Source organism: Episyrphus balteatus, chromosome 2 (genome assembly GCF_945859705.1).
Source record: "Episyrphus balteatus chromosome 2, idEpiBalt1.1, whole genome shotgun sequence".
Classification (NCBI taxonomy): domain Eukaryota; kingdom Metazoa; phylum Arthropoda; class Insecta; order Diptera; family Syrphidae; genus Episyrphus; species Episyrphus balteatus.
In genome coordinates this window covers 6,557,908-6,585,549 of record NC_079135.1, presented here as the reverse complement: position 1 = coordinate 6,585,549, position 27,642 = coordinate 6,557,908, and the positions used below count along the sequence as shown (strand labels likewise).

Below are 27,642 nucleotides of genomic sequence, written 5' to 3'. Positions count from 1 at the left end.
AAGACAGTAAAATCTTTATTTGGTCCCAAAAAGCCAATGATTTATTTTATTTTTTGTTTCGATGACAAATTTAACGTTTGTACTTAAGTTTTTTTGACGTTATATACGAATCATTGGCTTTTGGACCAATTAAAGTGAATCAGTCATAGCCGTAGCTAGGATTTCATTTCGGGGGGGGGTTACCTCAGACTGAAAAAAATTTTTTTTTAAGATTCACAAAACTTTTTTATCAACTATATGTAACTGCAGTCGATTCTTAATTCTGCTAAAGCAAATGGTCATTAGAACTGTGTCAGAGCGAAAAACTTGTCAATATCTTTTTTAAGTATTTTTTAGGAGAGAAATTCATAGTTAAAAGTTTAAAATAGCTCTGCTTACCGTAGAAGAATTTAAGAATGTACCGAATATAAAATGGCCGAATATTCGGCGGCATCTCTAGTTTAAATTGGTACAAGGAGTGATAAGTTGTTTGATATAAATTGCGAGCGTTAGCGAGCAAGAAAATTTTTTTGAAGAAATAAATTTGAACCATTATTAGGCTTTATACAAAAAATTATTTCGCACAATTTTATATATAAAAACATTGAAAAATGAAATTTTTCTCCCACTAAAATTTTGTAGCAAAAAATTGAAATATTCTATTATATCAATTTAGTTCTAAATTAAATCGGGAATACTTAAAATTAAAAATTTTAAATAATCCAAGTTGTTTGGCATGAGCTAATTTTCTAATTTGAAACAATTTGATAAATAGAAAGCTAAAAATATAACGAAAAATTTTACACAGGTACTCTCTGAAATAAAAGGATAAGATGTCGGAAAGACTTAAATAGATTTAACGGTAATATTTCAAAAACGAGATGTGATCGAATATTTTTATCTTCGGATTCGAGTTCAGCAACCCTTTGAAAAAGTATAGTTTAGCCTCGACATCAAAAACCTTGTAGATAAATACTTGTGTTATTTAAAGGGTTCTTTAGGAAATGATCTTTAGGAAATGATCAAAGAGGTAAAACTAGTTTTTTGAAAATCCCTTACCAAACGTTGTAATGGACCACAAAATTGTTGTTTTTCCTTATAAAAACTTCATCGACAGCTTCTGAAACGATACGAAATTGGTAGAGACTTTTAGGGAGATTTTCGGGATCGGGTCAAAATTCTGGCTTCAAAATTCTGCTTTTCAAAATTCTGCTTTTCAAAATTCTGCCAGCATTATTCTTGAACAAAAAATTTTGCCAATTCTGTTTTTTTTTTATAGCATATGCGCTGACTAAAGAAAAATACACCTCATTAATGTAATTCAACATTGGTACTTTCCCAAATTTTTTTACTTGAGTGTCGCAAATATTTTTCAAATAAAATCTATAACTTATTGGAACCCATCGGTTGTTTGATACAAAATATTCCTTTTTAAAAAATTTTGAATTATTTTCGGAAATGTTTAGTATTAAAAACCTGTTCCTAATTTTTTCAAATTTATTTATTTATAAAAAGAAAATTAATATGCATTCAAAGAATAACAAATTATGTAGGTAAGTTATCAAATAAGCAGATAATTTTTCAAGAAGATGATTTTACAGAAGTCTGCAAAAAATTAAAGAACGGTTTGGAAAATGTTAAAAAGCGCGCGCTTTTTAACATTTTCCAAACCGTTCTTTAATTTTTTGCAGAATTTTGAAAAACAGAATTATGAAAAGCAGAATTTTGAAAAACAGAATTTTGAAAAGCAGAATCTTGAAAGCAGAATTTTGTAAAGCAGGATTTTGACTCCGGCAGAGTTTTGACCCCAACCCGAGATTTTCAGATAGGTAATTAAATTACTAAAATGCAAAAACAAACCATTTAGTACTGCAAATATTAGACTTATAGGTATTTTTTTAATTTCGGGGGGGGGGGGGGGGTTAAACCCCCAAACCCCCCCCCCCCTAAATACGGCTATGGAATCAGTGATTTAAGAGTGACTTTTTGTAATAAGATCCCGATTTTAGGTACATATGTAGTGCGAAAAATTACTAAGTGGTATTTAATGACTTTTTCAATTGAGGAGTTGAGCAAAAGCCTTAAGAAAAGAAAACAGAATATTAAGTTACAGGATTTATCGCAATAATTTTCATTTACCAGAATTAAAGTGGGAACTCTCTTAGGACAGAAAAAAAAATAACTATATAAGTCGTACTTTTTAATGAGGACAAAAACACTCACTTGTTGAAAAATTCTTCTGGTGAGCTATTATAGAAGAGTTTGCCATTTAGAAAATATAGAAAAAATTATTAGCAGAAAGTGAGTAATGAGGAAATGCTGGGTTAGTGGTATACAGTCAGTCAAAAAAGTAAGTAAGTGCATCTCAGTTCGTGTTTTTGTTTTTTTATGATTTTAATGATTTATATTTTCGCATGTTATTATTGGTAGTTTTGCATTAAGTTTTAATTTATTTGCTTGTTTAAAGTAGTTTGATATGCTAAAGTAAATGCATTATATAGTCTAGTAATTTTTCATTTAATTTGAAAACACATAATCAAGATATTATTGGTTAAAACTTAAAACAAACATATATAAATTCATATCACAAAAAATAAGTAAGAAGTTCAAATAAAACATAGAAATCGTTACGTTTATTGTTTAAAAATTTATTGGTTAAATATACTCCTTGTCTTAATTACTTCTCAACTATATGACGCATTGAAATTATCAAATTTTGATCACTTCTACAAAAAAAATTCTAACGTTTTCTGTCAGGCTATTATTTATGTAGTAATTTTATTTAGACTAAAACCCACTGAAAAAAGTATGAAAAAAAGTATGAAAACTTATTTGAAATCATAATTGTTTTTGAAAAAGCTTTATTTTTTTTTTAAGTTGTACAAAAACAAAATAAAGTTCGAAGCTCAACTCTTTTGTTTAAGGGATAACACCAAATTATGACCAGCAAAAACGGCCCACGTTTGATATATTTTTTTTATAAGGATAAGGGTAAGTGGTTTTTAATCAAGCATATAAGTATTTGTATATGAATAATCCTTTCGCCACGATCAACAAATTTTCTAAAAATTAAAATTACCGAATTGAAGACAAGTATTTAGCTAATCTTAGCTTTTAACACTGAAAACTATTTTATGCTCAATTGCTTTAATTTCCTTTCCTCTTGCAGTTAATGAATTTTACTATGAATCATAAGTGCAACGTATAATTATTTCATGTTATCTGGTGATAAATAATAATTTTCCACTAAAAAACAAAATGTGAAATATTTCTCATTTGACATTTCAAAACTTGTATTACATAAAAAAAATTAATTGATTGCTAAAAGATGTCATATTTATTCATGGTATTCAACTTTCATTTTCGCAAAAAAAGTTAACTATTTTTCACTTCAATTACCCTTAAGGCTCTCCCACCCAATAAATACCATCCCGACTGACACGACGAGCTTAGAGTACCATGTCAGTGAGTGTCCTGTATTACTTCATTCCTCTTCCCCACTCTTCACTTCTCTTCACTGACACAATTCAATTAGATGCCACCAACACAGAGCTCCTCATTATTTATGGAAAACGTGTGAATCCTTTGCTGATGCTTCGCTGGCTTTTGCAGCTGATGTTGGGTATGCTGCCGCCTGCCGCGCTACTGCTACAACTGTTGTTAAAGCTAAATTTTTGTGTGAGGATGCAGCAGCTGGTGATGTGCAAATGCCAGTCTGTATGGCATTCGTGAGTTATATTCTCTCATCATGTTTGATGTAGAAATGAAGAACGAAATAGTTGGAATTCTATTCAATTCTTTTGTTGCATTTGCAACCACCCGCAGCATTGTGGTCGTGACTTGGCAATGTGTATTTTAATTTGATTTGAAATTTCATGCGCAAGGATTTTTTGATGCATCACAAACTCTCTCTAGCCGCTAATTAGGATTTCGGTTTTCATAGAGGTACATTCCCCATATTCAAATGTGTGTATGTACATCAACATCAATCGAATTCCTAGGGAATAATATTCACCAACTCTCAGATGGCTCAGATGGGTGATGTCCTGGATTCCAGTTGATGTTGATGTGATGTGATTGAAAACTGATAGTGACACGTACACACAAATCAAAATCTCAAAAGCCATCGATATGACGTTTAATTGAATGTGTGAAACTTGTCTTCGTACACATTTTCCCTGGGATGCAATCTAAAATCATGTCATGGAAACTGATGTTTTTTCTCACTCACCGATCCCGCTACGAAGCGCTGCAACCTCCAAATCGATTTCGTCCTTGCTTCCTTTTTTTCGTTTATTTTTTTTTCCCTTATTTTGATGTGTTTCCTCCTCATCCATCGCACTGTCAGTGTTTTTTTTTTTTATTTGATTTTATTGTTTTGAAGGAACCATATGGTAAAAGTTGTAGGATAGTTTTATGTGTCAACATTGGCACAACATTTGAATAACATCCTGTTTCCAGACTCATGAAGTGGGGTGGAGTGAAAGAATGGGGGAATGTATGCAGTGGCGTATTGAGGGGGGGGCTCAGGGGGCTCAAGCCCCCCCCAAGCCTTCAAGATCATGTTATTATTTAGCTGATTTAATCATAATGTACTTGATTATCTAAAACTTTTTCGTAAATCTTAGAGATTAAGAGCTAGGTCAGATGGTCGAGCCCCCTCCAAATTCTAAAACGGATGTTTTGTTTGAGTAAGAACATTAGCTGACGTTGAGGGTTAAGTTAAATTTTTTTTTCGGATTTAAGTTAAATTCCAATTTTTTAGTATTTTGACGTCGAATTACATCACCGTTAAATTTTGCAAGACTTCTTATGCAATCTCAAAACGCCGTATTTTATCGTCTTAAGTATATTTACTTTTTATCAAAAATAATATTTTTCTTAAAGATATTGCAAATACATAGATATTTTGATATCTTAAGATCAAGTGGACAACAAACTAATGGTTTTTTTTAAGCAGTATGCGCTTCTGATTTGGATTAAAAAAGCAACAAATTGCGAAAAAATATATATTTCGGATTAAACATCAGAAAAAATTTCATCTAAAATTAGTTTTTGAGACTTTAATGTTCTGCATTTCACGTTTTGCGCATTCGCTTGCCGAAAGTGAAAATAGGCCTTCTGCATTTTTTCACTCATTTAGATTTTCTGATCGAATTCATTTCACTTTGTTGCTGTTTATGAATTTGCTACCTTTTTCAATGAATCCGCAAATTTTGGGCAAACTACTATTATCAAAACTTATATTTTATCGTTTTGTAATGTTTACTTGTTGTTAATTTAATACGAAATACATAAAACACATGAGGCATGAAATATCATAACTGCCTCTGTGTTTCCAACATCATTCGCTTAGCACTTTACCTAATTCATTTTTAGCATTTCACTTACATATTTGATTTGTCTCGCAAAATGTGTCTTCTTATTTTTCTTTTAACGTCTGTTTTTTTTTTGCATTAAAATTGCCAATAAAATTGCATCCATATTCAAAGCAGCAGTAATTTCAGTTTAGAAACTAAACAAAAATGGATGATCCTTCAGTTTTGACGTTTTCGAAGCAATTTCGAAGTTTTCGAAATCGATCGAAATGAATTAGGCACATGATATTTTTCATTTCACGTGAAATTGAAAAGTGATTTCAATTCACTTTCGGTCAAATTGCGGAACATGGGCGTTTATATTGAAAATAGTTATGAGTTTAACTAAAAAACTAGACGTGATAGGAATAAATCTGTTAACTGTTTGAACTCAGCACATGAGAAAGTTCGAACGAAATAAAGTGTTTTTTAGGGATGATATTTTACACAAAAAGCAAGACGTTGGAACCTTGTTGTTTGTTTAAAATGTTTGGGATACAAGAACTTTGAAAAAACACTACTTTGAATGTTAAAAGAGGAGACAGCAGTACGAAGCTGTCGATCGAAAGCAGTTAAATGCTACTATACCACTTTCAGTACCGCAGCACGGAGCTTCACTCTCGATCAAAGATGAATGAAAAAGCAAGAAAAAATTTTCGTAGGCTTACCCTCTAAAAAAATTTTGAAAAATTTTCCAGCCCCCTCCAAATTTTTTTCTGGATACGCCACTGAATGTATGTAGATAAATTTCGAAAACGTGTGTGTTCCATTTGGATGTTTTTTAGTTTGATTGAAAGAAAAGTTGTAAAATTGGAAAACATTTCTTAAAGGCGATAGCTTGCGGTAGTGCTGGAAGTGGAGTGTGCTGGATGGAGGATGATACACCAGAGGTGTACCACACAAATAAGTTCTTGAGCTACGTTGTCGTTCGTTCGTTTTGTAAAGTTTTAAACGTGCTGATGGGATGAAATACCTGTCTGGGACAAGATGTCTGTGTAAATTGTTCAGGTTTTTCGAAAGTTAAGTTTTTCAGGTATAGGTTGGGTAACTTTTTTTTGTGTTTTCTGTTTTTTGTTTCTGAAAATTAGTTAACAGAACATGATACGTTTATAAGGAAACATGGGTTTTGTTGTTGACAAAATTAAGTATGTACGAGTTTGTAGGTATTTCTTTGGATGAAAATTGGATTAAATGGAATATATAAGGTTTTTGTTTCTTAAGAAATAGTTCTTAACACTGGTATTTGATTAATTTATCTATTGAAAGTGTAAAAATGTTTTAGGAAGAAAAGAGAAGTTTTTACTTTTGATCAGAGTAAGCTCATGTTTCCAACTATAGGTATTGACAAGTAGGTACCAAGACCTTAAAACAAAAAGTAGATGATGAGTATATATAGAATGATAAGACGTTGCTTTAAGTTCAATAAAAAGTTAATTAAGACATTCGATAAAAGTAGATTAAGATAGTTTAATAGTTTGATTGTTCACATAGAGGAAATTCATATGGAATAATGCAGTAGATATAACATCATCAAGATTCGACAATACACATTCGTTTTACGTCTGCAAAAGTTACGACATTAAATTCTTTAAGGTTGACCCGTTATGAAAGAAGAAGTCGTTAGTTAAAAAGACAGTAATCCGTCAAATATAACCAACAAAATTGAAAAGAAATTAACAGTTCGCTTAGTGTTATTTTAAATATGCATACAAATTAACCATTTCTTAAAGCAAAGGATGTGTTTCATATGAACAAAAAATCATTTAGGTATTAAAAAATACACACACACTTTGGATTTCAGAGTATTTGTTTACATATTTTAATCGTTTTACGGCCGTATTTTTTAAACTTTCAAAACATCCGGTTTATGTTTTGACATAAACTTATTTTAAATTCATTAACTAAACAAATATTTTTCTGTAAAGTTGAATTACAGTCGATTATTTTACATGATAACGTCATAAGAAAACATTGATGAAAAATTGCTTAAATTTATTGAATTATTATCACTGAATTATCCTTATTTTTAATAAAAAAAATTAAAAGATGTTTTGCCAGTCAGCTAGAACGAAGAAAACTTCCTGTACTGTATGATTGCGAAAATATATTTATTTGATAAAATCATTTAAAACTCCAAGTACGTAAGCAAATTTGACACTTTTCCACTCCTATTTTATCGAACTGGATATTGGACGCTACGTAAAAATTTGAGTTAACAGTGAACTCTTTTGAAAGAAAAATTTCAATAGCATATGAAAAACAACAGCCAAATTTAAAAGCACACAAAAATATTTCTTATATTTCTTAATTTTCTATTTTATTTCAACTTAAACCAACGAAAAAGGGCAAACATATTGAAATTCTCATAATACAACTAAGCTGATCGTAAATTGTAGTTGTTAAACTAAATATTTCTTAATATTTTCTTTTAAGACTGAGTACTTTTCTACATCCTTGAGGGTACAACAAAAAAATCTTCCCCCAAGGTTGTTTTATAAGTAAATGCTTGTGGCATATACAAAAACTGGTATATACCAATGCAGTCCATCTATCACAAAAATTGTTCAAATTACGCCTGAATGTAGAAAAACCAAAAAACCAAACGAGCATAACTTTGAAATATGAAATAGAAAGAGAAAGAGAGGCTTAAAGAGGAAAGTCTTGTGAAATACAACCATTTCAATGACAAACTAGTCACCGCACATTTTCTTACTTATTTCTTCTTAAGCTTTTTTTTGCTTCATTTTGAAAATAAACCCCTTGTCAAATGAGACAAATGAGTTTTACAAACGCTGGCACAAGTACAAACTATAGTTATAGCAAGTTTGCCTTAAACTGTATAGTATATCTAATAGCTTCTCACTTCTCACACAGTGAAACAGATGTGAAAATATTACATAAATAGGTACCTACACCTAAAAGTAGGTTTAGCACGACTGTACGACTATATGACAACTACAAAAACTAACAACACAAAAGACGGAAGACAAATCTTGGCCGACATAAAATAAAAATGTATATAATATACATTCTCTACTCTCCAAACATAAGAGCTAGGCTAAGCCTCTCTCCTCTTAGAAAAACCCTCGTATTTTTTGAACAAAAAAAAAAAAAAAACGTTTTGTCGTCGACGACTTTGAAACTATTTGAGTCCTGATGAGTCCACCTCCTCGTTTTTTTTTTGTTGTTTTTCTTTGCAGTGTTGGAAAAAACTTCAGAGTAATAAAAAGAAAAGAAAGAAAAATAAATCTCAAAGATATCACATGACAAAACAAACAAGATACGCAAACTAAACTTATTGTAATGCCAGCAATGGAGAATTTATATAGGACACAATTTAGAAGAAGCACACGTCTTCTAAACAAAACAATAAAAAAAATAATACAAACAGCCAAGGAGACACAAAGTGTCCAAACACAACCACACACATATCCAAAAAAAAAAGCGAAAGAGCCCAGCTTTTAAACGCATCCAATGGAGCAGAATTTGCTGATGGTCCTCCCGTATATTGTAGAACCACCCGTGTGTTGGCCTGGCTCATACTCAACGCTGCGACTTAAGTGGTAAGTGGATGTGGCATAGTTGCAATTTGCTTGGCCCAGAATCATATGAGTAGGAAGACAAGTGCTTGTTGTGTGTCATTGTTAACATTTTTGTCGCAGAGTGGAACACTATAAAGATCTCTCTACCCGTATAAAGACCACTGTGAGTCGTCCTCATTTGAAAAAGAGAAAAAAAACCACTCATACCGGGAACGCACACCACCGCTTAGATAAATCGTCAAAATGTGTTTTTCCATTTCAATGGTATTTTTATAGCAGCTTCTGATGCAATTTTCTGTTAGCAAAACACACACATATCTTCCATCTCTAATCCTCTATATACACTCACAGTTGGATTCGTCCTCGAAATCGGGACGGAACATAAGCATAAATGTCAAATGTATCTTCCATCTTCTTCCCTTATCAAAAAAAAAAAAAAAAAAAAAACAACGAGAGTAGAGAGAGGAAGTATAAAAAGAGGAATTGTCGTTTCGAAATCCATTTGCTCGATGGGACATGGCAGTGAATCTTGTGTTCGGATTTGGATTTGAATTCAGAATAATTCGGATGCCAAGTGATGTACAAAATGCTGACGGGTATTTTGATATCCCACAGTGTTGGGTGTAAGCAGATAAAGATAAAGAGACAAGCAGAGAGACAGAGAGAAGGCTTTGCGGTGGTATTGGCCAAAAGCAACATATTCTCTACCGAAATATTGCTATGGGCGAGGAGGATTAAGGACAAAAATAAGCTAAAAGGATATTTGTGTTTTTTTTTATTTTTTTCATCACTTTCATCAATTTTTGCTCTTAATGCATATTGTTTCAGTCACTTTGTGTCATAAAATATATTTTTTTGAATGTGAATGAAAAGTTAAAGAATAAGTAGAAGTCATTAAGGATTTAACTTTTTTTTTCATATTGTTGTTGTTATTCCGAGCAATATCTTAATGACATGGCGGAGGAATATTTTAGATGTTTTTTTTTGGTAGAGGGTTCATAAATTATGAAAATGACGTAAAATTACGTTAATTACTGGAGAGTAGAATTTCTTAAATATTTATCATCGAGACGGGTTAAAGGACTTTGGAATTAGGATTTATGTTGACCGAACAATATTTTATGGTATTCGTGCATTGATGTGATGATTTCAGTAAGAAGCTCTAAGATGGAAGATTTTACTGACTATGGTGACGTAAATCTTAGCTCAACACTAGCTAATCTCTTCAAAGCAGTCAAAATAATTGGAAATGAGTGTAGTGGAAAAGACTGAAGCGTACAGGTACAGGAGGTTTTTGAAGGTAACCCCGTGAAAAAATAGTCACGAGTCCTCTTTATTGAAAAATAAATTTTGAAAAACAAAATTTTGAAAATATGACTGTTATAATAATTGAAAATATATAGTTTTGCAAGGATATTTGGCGGAAACTCCATCAAGTTTTTCTTATTTCGTCCACAAAAAAAAATTGCGTGCCACACCTCGGATAAGTGAAAATTGTTGTATGGCGGATCTTAAACCTTATCTATAGGACTTTGACCAAAAAAGTGAAAAGTACAAAAGGAAAAATTTACAAACAAATTTTTGAATAGTTTTTCTGACTGGAAAACTTTCAAAAGTAAAGCAGAAAGCTTAGACTTTGGTTTAAAAAAACAATTTGTGATATGTACTTTTTTACAAACTGAGAAAAAAAAATATTTTTATTTTTGTACTTCAGCAAAAAGTCACCAATATTTAAGCCTTCAGGTTCTCAAAGTAGTCTCAATGAATCGAAAGGGAGGAAAATACGAAACAAATCGAAATTTACCTAAGAATTATCGATATTGGCTTTTTTGTAAGTTATATTATCCCATGAGCTACATTATAGAACACTCAAAAGTTACTACACGGTTAAAAATTCTGGATTATTTTTTAATACAGTTCTTCTTCTTGTACTAAAGCAAAATATATTACTTTTCTTCCAAAATATTAAAATTATTTTTAATCTTTTTTGTATTAAATTTAAATATTTAAGTACTAAGTTTACTACTTGTAATACAAAAATGATTAGAAAATAACCTCCGTGGTTTAAAAAAAACCTGTCGGTATTAAATTCTATTCTTGTATTGAATTTTAATACCGCTGTATTAGATTTTAATATTTTTGTATTACATTTTAATATAATTGTTTTACATTTGAATATTATGTAATTGTATACAAATATAATAAAAATTTATTAAAAACTAATATAAAAAGTATTAAATTGTAATACAAGAATATTAAATTTTAATCGAATTGAACTAAAATCCTAAACGACAGCTGCAACCATTTAAAAAAAAAAATCTTACCCATTGTTTGGGGTACCTTTTTTAAAAAAAAATTTAAATTAAAAATTGTAAATTTGTACTATGCGAATTTATATATAAAAAGATTGAATTTTAATATGCAATAGATACTTACTTGAAATTTAATACATTTGGTATTGAATTCTAATATAAACTGTATTATTTTTTAATCCAATTTTATTGAAAAGTAATACAATTCTTGTATTATAAAATATTCTTCAATATATTAAATTATAATACATTTTGTATCAACTAAAAATTTTAATACTTGTAATATATTAAATTTTAATACCTACATTTCTGGTTTAGACCTTATGTTACCCGAAAAGTATTAAAAAATACTCCAGAATTTTTAACTGTGTACCTACCGTTTCTTAAACCATAGTAGTTGCTAAATACTTCCACCACTAAAAAATTTCCCCCCAATAAATGGTTTAAACATTTAATAGAAGAAAAACTCATTTTAAATCGTTTAAATTTTCTAATTAAATGACACTTGAAAAAAAAACTGTTTAAAAATTCATTCAATTTAAACACTAATTTTGTGAAAATTAAATTCATCCATATAAACTGAATTAAATTATTCAATTTACTCCAGTAGAGGTAGTTTTTTTTTTCTCTGACGCGCAATTTATGCAAATATCTCACTCTGTTGCTATTGAAAGTTGAAAATACGTTTTGTACATGATAACTTTATGGAAATTAAATAAAATTTTCCACTTTTACGTTTATATTTTATAGGTTCTCTCTTTTGCTCTTTTCCAAACGAATCAAAACTATTTATAAGTTGAATGCAAATATTTGTATAATAAAATCAAACAAAAAACATTATGCAACTAAAACTAGGTCAATTTTATCTCGGCTCGCCTCAAGTGTTTATCTCAAAAAAACAAAAAAGCAAACAATAAAAAAAAAAACTTTTCATCAACTTTCCATCAAAATTTAAATACAAAAAAAAATGCTTCATTTGTATGTTATGAGAAAGTCTATTAAGAAAAAATAAAACAAAAAAAAAAGAAAGGAAAAAAAAACATTTTTCCGAACAATATCATCGTCAAAACGTTTTGTCGGATGAAATCCTTATAAATTCATATATAAATCCTAGTCTCCTTGACAGCGAAAACCACACGCACATACATAAATCATCATCAGACACACATACAAACATATTATATACAACACAAAATGGCATGTTTATTAATCCCCGTCGTTCTTGTTTATAGGTGAATCCTTCAAACTTCAATAACTCAGCTGGAAACGAGTATAGAAGACATAGTGACGTGTCAGAGAGAATGCTCCATCAAGTCACCCACTGAGCTCCTGACCAATATTTACAAACACACACACACAGCAACTCAAAAAACGAGCAGAGAAAGCTTAACAGAAACAAAACAAAAAATCGAAGTGAAATGATCCACATCCGGTGAGGTGAGCAAAAGGAAGGACACGCATATACCAACAACACACGAAACTATCTGTAGGACATAACCTGTAAGCAAGGCCAACGGATTTTAACTCTTTTGGTTGCCGCTTTTACCCGACCACAAAGCGAGTGTATGGGCAAAACCAAAACGGTTCAGGATAATTATCACTAACCTACCAGCCACCACTACCATCACTACCACCATCATCTAACCACTGCCCCAGAACTCTCACTGAAATAAGGGATCAAAGTGTAATAAAGAAATTCTCCATTAATTTTCCGTCGATATTTTTTCTGCCTCAAACCAAAGGACCAAAGGACCAAAAGAATTGAAAAAGGCAAAGAGAAGGAGAGTGAGGAAATATATACCAAAAAAGTGGTTCGTTCGCATATCGCTGTTGGCTGACAACTATAAACTACACACACACATAGTTTATCAGGGACGACAAGCTGCATCAGAGGTTGGTGGGGGCCAGTTTGGGCGCACGAGGAAAAGTGAAGAAAGGAAAAAGCCCAACAGCAGCGCGCACACGACCACAGTAAACAATACAGCACGGAAACGTCCGATTAAATGTCTGCCGTGGAATTAAAGACTCCAGTTTCTGTTATGGATTTTCGCCAAAGACAGGTGAGTGAGTAATTAATCATTTTTGAATGAATTTAACCCTTTTTTTATACTCTCGGTAATTCTGATGAGATATCTTATAATTATTGTTGTGGTTTCTCAAATTAAAGGAGGGATTACATTTTTTTTGTCCTCAAGAATGTTTAAGTTAATTAAAAATTGATGGTTTGACGTTTTTTTTTTATTATTTATTAAACAAAAAATGGCTATGGGAGGATAATAAATGAAACAAAAAGTTCATCACAATTTAACAACTGGTTGAGATGGTAACTCCAAAAGTTTAACATAGCTTGCGTATTCAGGCTTGAAATTCTCAGCTGGGGTACAGAGAACTTCCTTTCCTATTTTGGAATTGAAATCTTCGAAGGGAATCTTAACGTCCGTCGCGTCGTATTTGTATTTGCCCATAGATTTTTGACAGTTTTTGGAGTTCCTACAAGCTTTCGTTTTTGAGACGTCATCTTTTTTTTGGCATGTACGCTTATAAAGCCTATATTGGGCACGTTCAAAGAGCTAACATAAAGCTATCGGATAGCTTTTTGTTGTTGTAAACAATGTTAAAAATTAGCAAGGAAACGAACCATTTTCTGTCAAAAAATAATCTGAAGGTATCCCAGAATTTTTGGTATACCTCAGGTATCCGAGTGATCAGCTGATATACATTTGGCTTTTTTTTTATTTTGATTGCTTTTCGGGCTACTATTCAGCTTCAAAATAAAAAAAAATTGCAAGAAATAAAGTCAAAGCGATTGTGCAAGTACTTTTCAACAATAAAAAAAATGTAATTTGCTCAAAAGAAAAAGTTTCCTCTTCTCAATATTTACATATTTTTTTAGTAGCTGCTTGGGCAAGCTATCTGGATACCTCTTTGTTCAAAAAGATATTCCAGATACGGGTATCCCAGATAGCCTATCCGATAGGTGTTTGAACGTGCCCATTATGATAGATCTTAGTCCAGAACCCCTATTCCGTAATATAATGTAACATAATAAATTTACTACGGTTAAATTTAAATTGTTAATTTTTTTTTCCTCAATCTTAACACGTAACAAAAATAGCCCCTCAGATCATCGTTATTCTTTCGTTGACCTCAGGAAAATATAAGCATTCAAACATTCAGTCAAACGTTTTTTCAAAAATCCACAAAACTGCCAGGCTTTTATTTTTCACATGAAACACAATTTTAGTAGAACAAAAGAGAAAAAGAAAAATAAAAAACATAAGATACAATTTATCTCAAACACAAACCAGAAAGGTGTCTAAATAAGTCTAACGAACACCGTAAACAATTTTTACTTTGCTTATAATTCGTAGATATTTTTTCAAACACTTCAATATACAAATAAGAATATAGACATCTAGATTGTGGCGGTCGATTGTCTTCTCATTAAAAAGGTTGATCACATCCCTTAAATAATTGTGTGTGATTAGCACGAGCTAGAGGAACTCCATTTGACCTAAGGGAACTGATCACCCCCTGAAGTCAATATGTTCGCTTTGAAATTTGGAGAAACCTTCTCTCACAAGAACTCGTCATCAAACGATTCCGGGAGTTGGAAATGTAAAAAATAATGGAGAAGACAAAATAAGCGCAGGAGCGCTGGCGGCCTTTTTGTTTAATTTTTAAGTAAAATAAACTAAATCTATTAATTTCTCATAATATGTATTATGACCGGTTTCGTTATTAAGATTTTGACAAAATATTTATAAGAATATAACGGATAGAGCTCTTTAAAAAAAAAATATATTTAAGCTCAGTACCAAAAACATGTTAAATTTATTAACTTATTAATTGATAACAAATTGTCAAATTCTTATTTCATAAATTATTTGACAGTTCAATTTTCGCAAAATTTGCGACAGTTGTCAAGTTTAGGGATCATACAAAAATTTTCATGATAATAAATTTTCGGGAAATTTTCTAAAAAAAATTGTAGGTATTGAAATTTCGCAAATTGCAATTTCTTCAAATTACAAATGCGATAGCTTTGTTATAGGTAAGCGGTCAAGTATTTGAAGTTATGTGACAAGTAAGATCGCAAATGTTGAATAGATCTGCCGGTCATTAGAATATGTTCAACTTGAAAACGGAAAAGAAGATGTTTTTTCTATAACAAAAGAAAAACTATAAAAACCTTTTCGTGAATGCAGTTTCAAAGCATGTCTTTTTTTGGAAACTATTGAAACTATAAATCGGAAAAAGGCAGATGGAAAACTATGTTAAATGAATATCCTGTTTTGGAATGTGTGGCGACCAGCCTGTCAGAAGAAGATACACTGTATCATATTGATTAGGGTTGCAAAGCAATTAATAAATATATACTGTGTAGTCATAGTGAAAGATTTATTGGAAAATAATTAATACTTTTTAGTTATTAACTATTCAACCGAATAGTTTTGTTTTTTTATTAATTATTTTCTAAAAATGTTTCTAAAAATTGCTAGTGTTGATGGGTCACACACTTCAAAGTAAGTTTGGGTTCAAAGTTAAATCAGTCGAAGTTACATAAATCAGACGAAATTAGCACTTTGGATGTTCTTCCGGAGGAATACAATTTCAATCTTTAAATCTTCAAAGACTGGGAATTCGTGCAACCAATTTTTAAGTTTAGTGATTTATTCGAACTCGCACCACCCGATAAACAATTATGCTTCTATAAAGCTTTACAGATGCTACTGTTGCTTCTGTAAAGCATTATAGGACCAAAATTGTTTGTAGGGCAATGTTAGAACAGTTTCACTGTGGATAAATTAGTAAAACCTCAAACTGTTGGAGTAGTCTTTCTAATATCTGGACCTTAAACTTGTTGACAAATTTGGATAAAAATAGAAAATAAAATAGAAAATAATCGAAATATACGAAAGAAAAGTGAAAAAAAAGTTGACTTTAACTAATTGAAAAATTAATATTTTTCGAAATCATTGCATTTTTAAGATATTCGTTAGTTAAAAAAAATTGTTTTTGAATATAAAATTAAAGTCAATTGTAGTAGGTAGATAAAAACTATTTAATTTTGATAATTGAGGCATTTTCTTCTAATTTTCGCATTTTAGTGACTTCTCCATCATCGTAATGTTGGTTTTGATATAAACCCTGAAATTGCCTATAGAGAAAGTACAAAAAATAAGTAACTTCTTAACTTGAGTAACTATTAAAAATGAGTAAATGAATCATCTATATTTAAAAATTTTAATCTCACTTGTAACTCACTATCAATAATCTCCGAAAATTCTACGAAATAAAATAATTATTAAAATGTTTATGAAACAATAATTTGACAAAATTATAAAGTTAACATTTATTTTCATTTTTTCTGTTTCTTTCTCTTTTTATTTATTATTATTTTTCAAAAACTTCATTTCGAATTGTGGATTAGGATTTAATTATATTAACTTATATTGTAAAAAAAAAAAAATTTAAATTACTAATTTAGTTTAAAAATTACAAAAAGGCGGTCCGTCCCATATCCACGCTCCTGCGCTTAATTGTCTTTTTCATTATTTTTTACATATTTTACCAACTCCCGAAATCGTTTAACGACGAATTCTGGTGAGAGTAAGGTATCTTTCCGTTATTTCAAAGCAAACATTTGAACATCCGGGGGTGATCAGTTCCCTTAGGTCACAAATGGAGTTCCTCTAGCTCGTGCTAATCACACACAATTATTTAAGGGATGTGGTCAACCTTTTTAATGAGAAGACAACCGACCGCCACAATTTAGATGACTAAATTCTTATTTGTATATTGATGTGTTTGAACGAAAATCTACGAATTACAAGCAGAGTAAAAATTGTTTACGATGTTCGTTTAACTTATCTAGACACATTTATGGTTTGTGTTTGAAATAAATTTATATCTTCTGGTTTTTATCATTTTTCTTCTCATTTGTTCTACGAAATGTGCTTCGCAGGTAGTGCGTAGGGATGCTGAAATAGCTCTTGAATACTTATATCTGTGTGTAGGTATATTTTATTGTCAATTTGTTATTGTAGCCTTAGCGTGGGTAAAATTGAAGTAAAGCAGGAGGACCAAAAGAAAGTGAAGGTAGACTGATCGGTTATTTGAAATGTCCTGGTAGGTATGTAGGTTTACCGTTTATACCTGAAAATCTACAAATTTAAAACTGACGATCATCCACCTGCACACAAAAATGCTGATAAGATATTTCAGAACACATACACATTATCCATCCTCAGAAAATAATACACATCTCATAAGAATGTAAAAAAAAAGATACATTTTATTATTGCAAACACAAACCTTAAAAGTGTCTAGATTAGTGTAACGAATTTAACATTAAATATTATTACTCAGCTTATAATTCGTAGATTTTTTTTCAACCATATTCATATACAAATAAGAAATTAGGTCTTAAAATATTGGCGGTCTATTGTCTATCACTAAAGAGGTTGACCACATCCCTTAATTGTGGCTGGTATTTGCACGAGCCGAACAGTCTCCATTTGGCCAAAGGGAACTGATCAACCCCCGGAAGTCAAATGTACGCTTTGAATGTGTACAGGGACTTCTCTCAAAATAATCCGTCTTCAAACGAATTTGAGAGTTAGTAAAATATGTAAAAAAGAGTTGAAGACAATGATTTGGGCCCGAATTGTGACCGCCTTTTTATTCTAATTTTTAAGCAAAATAAATTAAAAATATTAGTTGTTAATAAATTTTAATTCAAATAAAACAAAGGTAAGTTTTTATTAACGAACCCATTACGGTATTAATGAACACCCAACAAATTAATATATACATTATGCTCAAAACATTCCTATAAACACATTTTTTATTTTCTTGGAAACAAAAAGCTAATTTGCTTAAAAGATTATTATTTTTAATGTATTTTCTATATCTTCTTTCACGCCTTCAAGGCAATCTGCTCAAGATATCTGTCCAAGATGATGTACAGATACACGAAAAAGGGAGTAAAACCTCTGCTGGCGCGCAAATACAAACTCAATTTCAATTATGAATACAAATTTGCGGTCGTCGAAGTAAGGCCCCATCTGTTCAAACCTAATTATCCCCTCCAATATTAAGCACTTTGCTTCATAAATTAAAGGCAAACAATAAAGTCAAACTAGGCGAGAGAGACATAAATTATAAAACCGCACAAGTCCGTCCCGATTTCGTATATTCCCGACCTTGTCGGTTTATATACACACAGATACCCACAAAATGAAAACCAGCAGACATTTCCATCTCTATATCTATACTTATAACACCAAAATGAACTTAATAAATCTGACAAGACGAGAAAAAAAATTAAAAAAATGAAAAAAAAAGTCCTTGTGTCCTTCCTCCCACTATGCACATCCAACAACCACACCAATTTAAATAAAAAATCACCATGGCAATAATGATTTCTTTTGCACAGAGACGCTCGAGAAATGCGATACAATATAATTCATCAGAGTCTGGAGAAATTGAAAACCGATACGCCCATTAAGTCATTTTGCGAAATCCAATTAATCTTAAATTTGGCGAATCCTGGTTTATTTATTTAACTCGGTTAATCTTATTATTTCCCTCAAACTCACACCCATCAAACAGCAAAACCAATCAAGCAACACCTACCTAACCTACACGAGGAGTATACTCACAACATCGATCAGGACTCATTCATCCAAAAACACCTAAATCAAAATCATCTGCAAATTAGGATAATCCAGGATTTCGAGATCTCTTCTTCTTTGCGCAAAAGTTCTCGCCGAAGCAAAACAACTGGCAAAACACTCATTACTTTAGACATCTGCTCTTGTCAGCTAATTAATCAAACCTGGGATTAATCAAATGTACATATATAAAATGGGAAGACGTTGTTGGAACTGTATAATGTGCGAAAATAAAATTATCCACATCCTTGCATCGGAGTTTTTATTGCGAGAGCCGAGCTCCATTACCGATATTATTCAACCAGCGAGTTAATCCAATTTATTGTTTCAAAATACGTTGAGTAGGAGCATGGGACGAAGTAAGGGATTACATTTCGGTCGAAAACGAACCAAAAATAAAAAAAAAAATAAATCCTGAGATATCCCATGGGATGTTGTTTGTTCGACGCAGGTTGTTGCTTTTCAATTAACAGTTTTTTCTTGGAATATTTTTTCAGGACGATAGTGAATTGGAAAGGGACTTTGGCTTTCATACACTCAAGATACTCTCCTTACACTTGATACACTTTGCGGTACCCCAAACCTTAAGGCAATTGTTTTACTCCCACCATCTTTTAAGCGGTAACACATGCATAATTAATTACACAATTAAATTGAGTAGTGTTTGGCATAAGTCTCTGCCAAATTCGAGGTTGTGTTGTAGGTACACGTTAATTGCTGTGGTTGCTCTTCGTATAGTCCTATCGAATTAGTTTAAAGTGATTTCTAAGAAATTGGATGTTAAAGGACAATATATAGGAGGTTAATATTCTCTATTATATTCGGGATATCAAAAGGAGCAATTCCAAGGCTATATAAGGTACATACCACAGTCTTGATATAGTGAAGATGTCATGAGAATGACAAGGAGTCTAACATGTGAAATATAGAGAAGAAAAAAATTAGATATACATTCTCTGACAGATTCCATTAAATAGTCGTATATCAATTTGCATTACATTTTTAGGTAGATTTTATTTTATTTTGTCTGACAGCTGACATAGTGGAGAGCCATTTTTTAACTTTTTTTTTTCTTTCTTTCTTCCTTTTTATTCCAATTTATATCTTTCTAAATTAGGATAAAGCTAAGGAAATGTACTGAAAAAAAAAGGTTTTAAGAAAATTATATAAAATGAGGGAGAAAGCAACCATGCAGGATGAAAATCAGACTGGTAGTAGAATCTTAATGTTACGCTGGCAATTTTATTTTAAGTAATTAACCCATTAACAAGAAAATGAATTTAGACTAAAATTGCAGAACTTTTTTTGAATAGAGAACTGATAGTTTTTTTTTCAACAACCATGCAACTTACGAGCAAAAAGCCACTTTTTCAACTTTTGACGAATTTCGAAAATAATGATATTTTTAAAATTAAATTTATTACAAAAAAAATGTTGATACATTTTTTTATAGAATATCAAATATTTACGAATTTTCTAAATATCTTCTTAATGTAATTTACCGCCGTTTAAGAGTTTTGTGCCAGGACCAATATTATACCAAAACCAATATTAGACCAATGTTAATACCAAAGCCCGAATCGAAAAAAGTTATTTTTAAAATCTACAAGGTTGGCATAGGTATATTATTTTTTTTTTTTTAGTCAAAATTCTGCTTTCAAAATTTTGCTAAACAAAATTCTGCAAAAATTAAAAAAAGAGTTTTGGAAAACGTTAAAAAGTGCACGCTTTTACCTTTTATTAGTTTTTTGCAAAATTCTGTCAAATCATTTTCACGCAAAATCTACTGCTTTTTTATTAACTTATACTTTGTCATTTTTTTATGCATATCAATTTTTTTGTTTGATAAATAAATAAAATATGATAATATTAGGACAAGTTTTTAATATTAAATATATTTTTGAAAAATAAATATTAAAAATTTAGTAATTTATCAAGTAAAGATGAGTTTTAAAAAAATTAAATGAGAAAAGGAATATTTTGTATCATACAAGATACAACATCGTTTCTAATTATTAGATGTTATGTAAGTTGAAAGAGAGTCAGTTTATGCAATTAAAAATAGATTTGCCACAGAAACAAAAAACCTTTACAAATGTTGAATTAAGTACGTTAAAAATGAGGTTTATTTTCCTTAGCAAGTGAAGTGCATATGCTATAAAAAAAAAAAAACAAAATTTTTTGTATGCTGGTCAGAATTTTAAAAAGCAGAATTTTGAAAGACATAATAGCCCAGGGAAATTAGTAAATTAAATCGCATTTTTCGCGGGACAAAATTTTTTTCATGGAATGTGTTCTGGTGGTTGTCCTTATCATAAAAGTCAATTTGTTGGGATAATTGGAGGTTGGGATCAGCCGCCATCTTGGAAAAGAGATTGGTATCGTTTTTATTGAATAGCTCCATTGTCATTCATTCTAACAAAAAATAAGAAAGGAAGACTTATTAACAATAAAATTATCTAAAAAATGATATACAAAAAAATTCCGTGAGTTGATTGAATAAAATTTTATAGTTGGTCAAAGTGCAGGTTTGCTTCGCAAGGTTGGGGCAAAATGACATTTGTTCATATATCTGACGAACTTTTGATTTGTTTGGATAATTCTTCAAGAATGAATTTTAGTACTTATAATTATCTATAAAATGAGCCCACAATCGTAATTGTAACCATCATATTGTAGAAGTAATCTAACTTCAAAGTGATAAAAAAGCTAGTTTTTTGCTATTAGGCCTAGCAAATTTTGGGATTAGAAGTATACCCAAAATATAAGTACGCAGTTTTGTACCCATGCTCGTCTTAATATCGAATTCAAAGGTCTGACAACTCTAATTTTGTGCTTTATACGTCTTTCGGGGAGTTAAATAACGTAAGTTTTCCAGTTCATGTGAATGAGCTAAATTTACATTATTTCAAATTATAAATATAAAAACTAATGCTCTGTCATTTTTCCTAAATTTGGACACCTCAATTTTGAGGATGTGACCAATAGAACTCAAGATATAAGCCGTTTATACGATTATGTTTTAGAGGCTTTTTTGTTAAGATTTTTGTTTGTTTATTTGAATTGAAAAGCCTGATATGGTTAGTTAAAAAAGCTTATATCATGAGTTCTATTAACCCCATCGCCGAGATTGAGGTGTCCAGATTTAGGAAAAATAATAGAGCATCAGCTTTTATATTTATAATTTGAAATAGTATACATTTATTACATTCACATTAACTGGAAAACTTACGTTATTAAACCCCCCCGAAAACCGTATAAAGAACAAAATTAAAGTTATCAGACCTTTGAAATCGATATTAAGACGCGTATGGCTGCAAAACTGCGTACTTACATTTTGGTTATACCTCTACTCCCAAAATTTGATCGGCCTACTACCAAAAAACTAGCTTTTTTCTCACTTTTGCCTAGTACATGAAGAGTTTGGGAGTTAGATTACTTCTACAATACGATGGTTACAATAACGATTGTGGGCTCATTTTATAGATAATTATAAGTACTATATTTCATTCTAGAAGAATTATGTACACAAATCAAAAGTTCGTCAGATATATGAACAAATGTCATTATACCCCAAACTTGCGATGCAAACCCGCACTTTGACCAACTATAAAATTTTATTCAATCAACTCACGGAATTTTTTTGTATATCATTTTTTTGGTAATTTTATTGTTAATAAGTCTTACCTTTGTCATTTTTTGTTAAAATGAATAACAATTTAGCTATTCAATAAAAACGATACCAATCTCTTTTCTAAGATGGCGGCTGTTCCCAACCTCCAATCATCCCAACAAATTGACTTTTATGATAAGGACAACCACCCGAACACATTCCATGAAAAAAATTTTGTCCCGCGAAAAATGCGATTTCATGCCCATATATATTTTGAGTAATTTCCCTGAGCTATAATAGAAAAATCAAAATTAAAAAAAAAAACAAAATTTTGAAGTCAGAATTTTAACCCGCTCCGATTCCGTATAGGCATAAGAATTTTTTTCAAAAAAAACATACAAATTAGTTGAGAAGACCATAATTTAGACGTAGTGATTTGAAAGAAAAGTTCAAAATTGCTCCACTCTTCTTATGATCATATATGCCATCCATAACCCATTACTGTCATACTGAGCTATTATGTTGGGAAATTTGACATAATAGCATGGCTATTGAATAACCATTACATAACCATGCCAGGTGAAAATATTTTCTTGTTTCTTACTTTTAAGGGATGATTTTAGAGTAGTTCTTGAACTTACCAAGAAACAAAAAAGATGAAGCCTAATTTGTCGAATTATGATACTTACTTTAGGAGCTATAAAAACGCATTACACGAACGATTTATCTCTTGCTTCAGAGGTCCAAGGTTCGAATCCTAAGACAACCCAATACTTTTTTTATTTTTTTTTTTTTTTTTGTTACAAATAATTTTTAAGTAGGTACATATTTTTATCTAAAGCTAACAATAAATTAGTTTTCCTATGATGCGACGTTATCACTGAAAATTATTGTCCGTTAAGCCGACTTAACGGACAACCAATTTGATTTTAATTTGTTGAATGAATGAAAATTAACTGACCACGATGAATTCAGGTTTTAAATAAAATATTTAAAGATTACCGATACCAGTTAAAAAATTTTTTGAAAAATATTTATGAGTAACGTATTGAGAAACTACTTTTTAGTCTTCCATTTCCCACCAACTTGAACCAGAATGAAAATTAAGAATCACCACGACAGTTATTCAGTTAAGTTTCAATCAGAATTTCAAACTCAAAAAGAAGTTCGTTAATTTTCAAAGAATGTTCAATTCAAATTATAAAATTTTTACGCATCCGTTGTGTAAAAAGCCATTTTTAAATATTACTAGCGACATCTTTCTTTTTCAATGACCAAATATGTTTTCGACTGAATTTGAAAATGTTTCCGGTTGTGTTACTTGCTACTCTCCACATTTCGAATTCGTATAGTGTCTTCACTAAAAATCTCTTTAGCGAATTTATACCAATCATTTTTATCTTATACACAAACCATTTTAAATCGAATTTCATGATGGCCGCCAAACTCTACACAAAAACTAATTTCCCGGATATTCCGTTGCACAATATAATGCAGTTCCGTTTGCGAATTCATTGTGTCCGGTTGTCAATAATTTTTGACTTCGTTTCTTTTTTTTATTTCTTTTTGTTATTTATTACAATTTTATGTTCAAATTATGTATTTGTTTTGTAAATAATTAATTTGTTAATAATTTTGTTCAAATTATTTACGTTCTTTTACAAATATTCTTTTGTGTTAAAAGTTTTTGTTCTGTGTTTTTTTTTTTTTTCTGTTCTTTGTTTCACTGCAATTCCAAGAAAAATGCAAACCAAACCGCATATAATTGTTGGTTGTTGGGGTAGCTTTTACAGGAATATTTCAATCAATCAAGAATTAAATGATGAATGGATTGAAATAAATCATGAGATATGGGTTCGTTTTTTTTTTCTCACTTAAATCTTTTTTATTTAATTTTTTATTTGGAGAACAAAATGTTGCATTGTATCCACCTGATGCATTTATTTCTCCTCTCACTCTTGTGCACTGTTCAAATGGTAGATGTGCTGTTGAATGCAATACGCAAGAACGGTAAATCACGATGGTGGTAGATGGTTCTACTGCAAATAAAAACAATAAAAAAGCAAAAAGTGCTTTTGGTTTCCTGTTAGAGGAAATGAGAGAAATGCATTTCATTCGTGAAGGACAGCTATGATATGCATTATGCAGTGGGAACTTTGAATTTTGTTGTTTTTTTTTTTTCTTCGGTTATCTTCATGTTGCTCTGTGCTGAGTTAAAGGTGTCTGGCACTATTTCGTCTGTTTTTACTTTTATAGGGATGCCAACAATAATTTTTGCACAAGGGGTTTAATGAGAATGATTTTTTAAACTGAAACAAAATTAAAGTGTATAATCTATTAAGTAAACTTCCAACAATCTATGTATCTATTAGTTCAGTCAATCGGGACAAGTCTGAAAAAAAGTTGTGACGTAAGCAAAGTTTGGTTGTAGTATTGAAGATGGGTTTATTTTGTTTATAAAATATCAGTTTCCATATTGTTTGGATATATTGAAAAGCGCGCGTGTCTCAATATCTTGACAACAATTTTTTCGCACAGTATTTGTTGAAAAAAAATGCTAAAAAAAATATTTTATATTTTGGGATACCTATTTGTTATTTTTTGATGTAACAAAGTTAAATTATAAATATGGTGTAGAATAGAAGTATCATCCTTGTGAAGTAAGCTAATACTTCACAATCGGATAAAATCAATTTTTGCATTTAACACTTTATAAAGATTTCGTTTTTGAAAAAAATATGTAGGTAGTTTTGAATTTTTTTTTTTACATTTTGTAGACATTTTTAAAAGCATTTTTAAGAATTTAAGAAATAATAAATACCTATTTAAAAAAGCGTTTGAGTAACTTGAAAATTAAAATTCTGTTAAATGTAAAAAAAAAAATTTTTGGATTTTTTAAAAATACATATACCTAAGTAGGTATGTAAATATGTGCATACCTACATACATTTCCAATTTTTTTGAAAAATCAATATTTTGTAAACAGTCCGATTCATTCTACTGAAAACTTGTCGACCAATAATTTCTGAAGAATGGCATTATAATTATTTTTTTAAAGCTAGAAATTTTTATTGGTTTCGTGTCAAAAATTATGTCTGGAGCTTTTTATCAAAACTGACATTACGATGATGGAGAAATCTGTCCATCTGCACACATTTCCACAATCTAAACGGGGGGACAGATTTCCCTTAAATTTGGTACATATATTTTTATAGAATCCTGAAATTTGCCTTTATTTGGGTTTTTTTTTTAATATTTCGCTTTGATAGAATACCACTTTGCGCACGTAACATTTAAAGAAATCGCAGCATAGCTGCATTATTATTATTATTATTTTTTTTTTTTTTTCAAAAAAATAAAAATTTTGCTCTTCATGTCGACTCTTTTAAATTTCTTTAAAATGTATAGCGAGACATTTTATAAAATCTACAACTAACTAGTGCATTTAAAAAAAGTGCATTCTGATAATAGTTTTGAAATCAGTTAAGTAGCGAAAATAAATACCACTTCCGCTCCGCGTTGAACACATTGCATGGGAATATATTCTTTTTGTTTAAAAAATTGTCCCATAATTTTAATGAAGAACATTATACAATATAGTTTGTACTTTATACCAAAAGAATCCTGGAGATATTTAATTTTAATTAGCATTTTTTATAACAAACTGTATTAATTAGTTTTTTATTTTTTTCACAAAGTCCAGTAATTTTAGGTTTTATCTGCGGAAAAATTCCTAGTGGGCTAAATTTTGGTATACACCTTTATTCCAGCGTTTAATTGAAGATATGAAAAATCGACATTGATATCGTGCCGGCTTAAAAAGTTATAAGGGTCAAAAGGACACGAAAAGTTTTTCGCAAATATCCCGCGACCTATTGATCGGATATCATCAGAGATTTTTATACAAAATTTTCGTCGTGAAATTATCTACAACATATTGCCTATAGCATTTTTCTGTAAAATGAACCGTTTCGGGAGTAGAGCGCAGGGAAGGTGACTAAATTGCACTCACATACGAAAAAAAAATCATGTGTGCAATTCACACGTGGTAGAAGTGAAACCTTAAAAAATCATTTTTCTTGCAAAAAAAAAAAATAGAAAAAATGTACCTATTTTTATTCTATCACCTTCAAATCCATGTTTGTTATATGACAACCTAGATAAATTTTATATCATCTGAAAGCTTATTGTCTTAGCTCAAAATATATATATCGATCAGGTGTCATCATCATCAAAAAGCAAAAAAAAACATTTATTTTTGTGTTCTCATGCTATTAAATCAATTATTTTGTTTGACAACCTATAAAAAATTTTAAACCATATGAAAGCTTATTGTTTCACCTTGTATAATGATGCATAAATCTTATTTCAAAGAAAGTGAATCTTCTTCGTTGGCTATAGATCTTATTTCAAAGATGTCTACAAGAGAAGTTAGAATTTTTTAATGTCAACCATGTCGAATTTCCAGACTGAGATTACGGTACTTCCTACACTTGTAGCTGGTCATCGCCAACAGATCTCCACAGGTGTTTTGAGGTATTTTTAAATTCTTTTCAATTTAAAATTGTGTAACTTGTAGAGCACGTAACGTTATGTGTGATATATCAAATAAAAGGTTATGTTATCAGCATGCGTATTAAAGTTAAACCAAATTTGTATGTGCACTAGATCAAAAGATATAACGTGTGTTGGAAAAGAACATCTTACCGTTATCTCCGAATTTTGAAAATGAAATTAATTGAAATTTTGTACAATTATAATTTAATTACCTATCTACAGTACAAATTTCATTCATCTATCTATTAAAACAAAAAAGTTATAACAAGTTGAAGTCGTGTCGCGTTTTCGTTTCATCTTGTTTCAAATCACTACGATACTAAAGAAGTTTTGACTTCAAAAATACATATTTTTGGTTTATTTTGCTTAATTTTTGAGGTTTTATCGAAGTAGCTTACATTTTTTGGTTTTATTTACTTATCTTTTTACGTAAATACGGATTAATTAAAAAAAGTAAAAATATACACATTGGAATAAAAAATAATATACAAAACGTTAATCCACGTTTTTTTTTTGGAAATTTTGTATGTTTCCCTTTTTTGTACAATCAGCGCCTTCATTATTAAGAACACACTTTTTAAACATGGTTCAATTTTAGTTTTG

The 27,642-nt window shown here is 30.4% G+C and overlaps 1 protein-coding gene across 25 annotated transcripts in view; it reads left to right on the top strand.

Annotated features, from left to right (window-relative positions):
* LOC129909002 (protein elav-like) overlaps window positions 1-27,642 on the top strand; it is a 353,561-nt gene that overhangs the window by 42,359 nt on the left and 283,560 nt on the right. For 24 of the 25 annotated variants that reach the window (XM_055985894.1, XM_055985912.1, XM_055985910.1 and 21 more), the window contains exon 2: window positions 12,423-13,250. In XM_055985894.1, the coding sequence (XP_055841869.1) occupies window positions 13,194-13,250 (57 nt within the window). In that variant the 5' untranslated portion in view covers window positions 12,423-13,193. Of the gene's footprint in view, window positions 1-12,422; window positions 13,251-24,210; window positions 24,337-27,642 lie in introns of those variants that run through there. The other variant, XM_055985884.1, reaches the window with a different exon arrangement.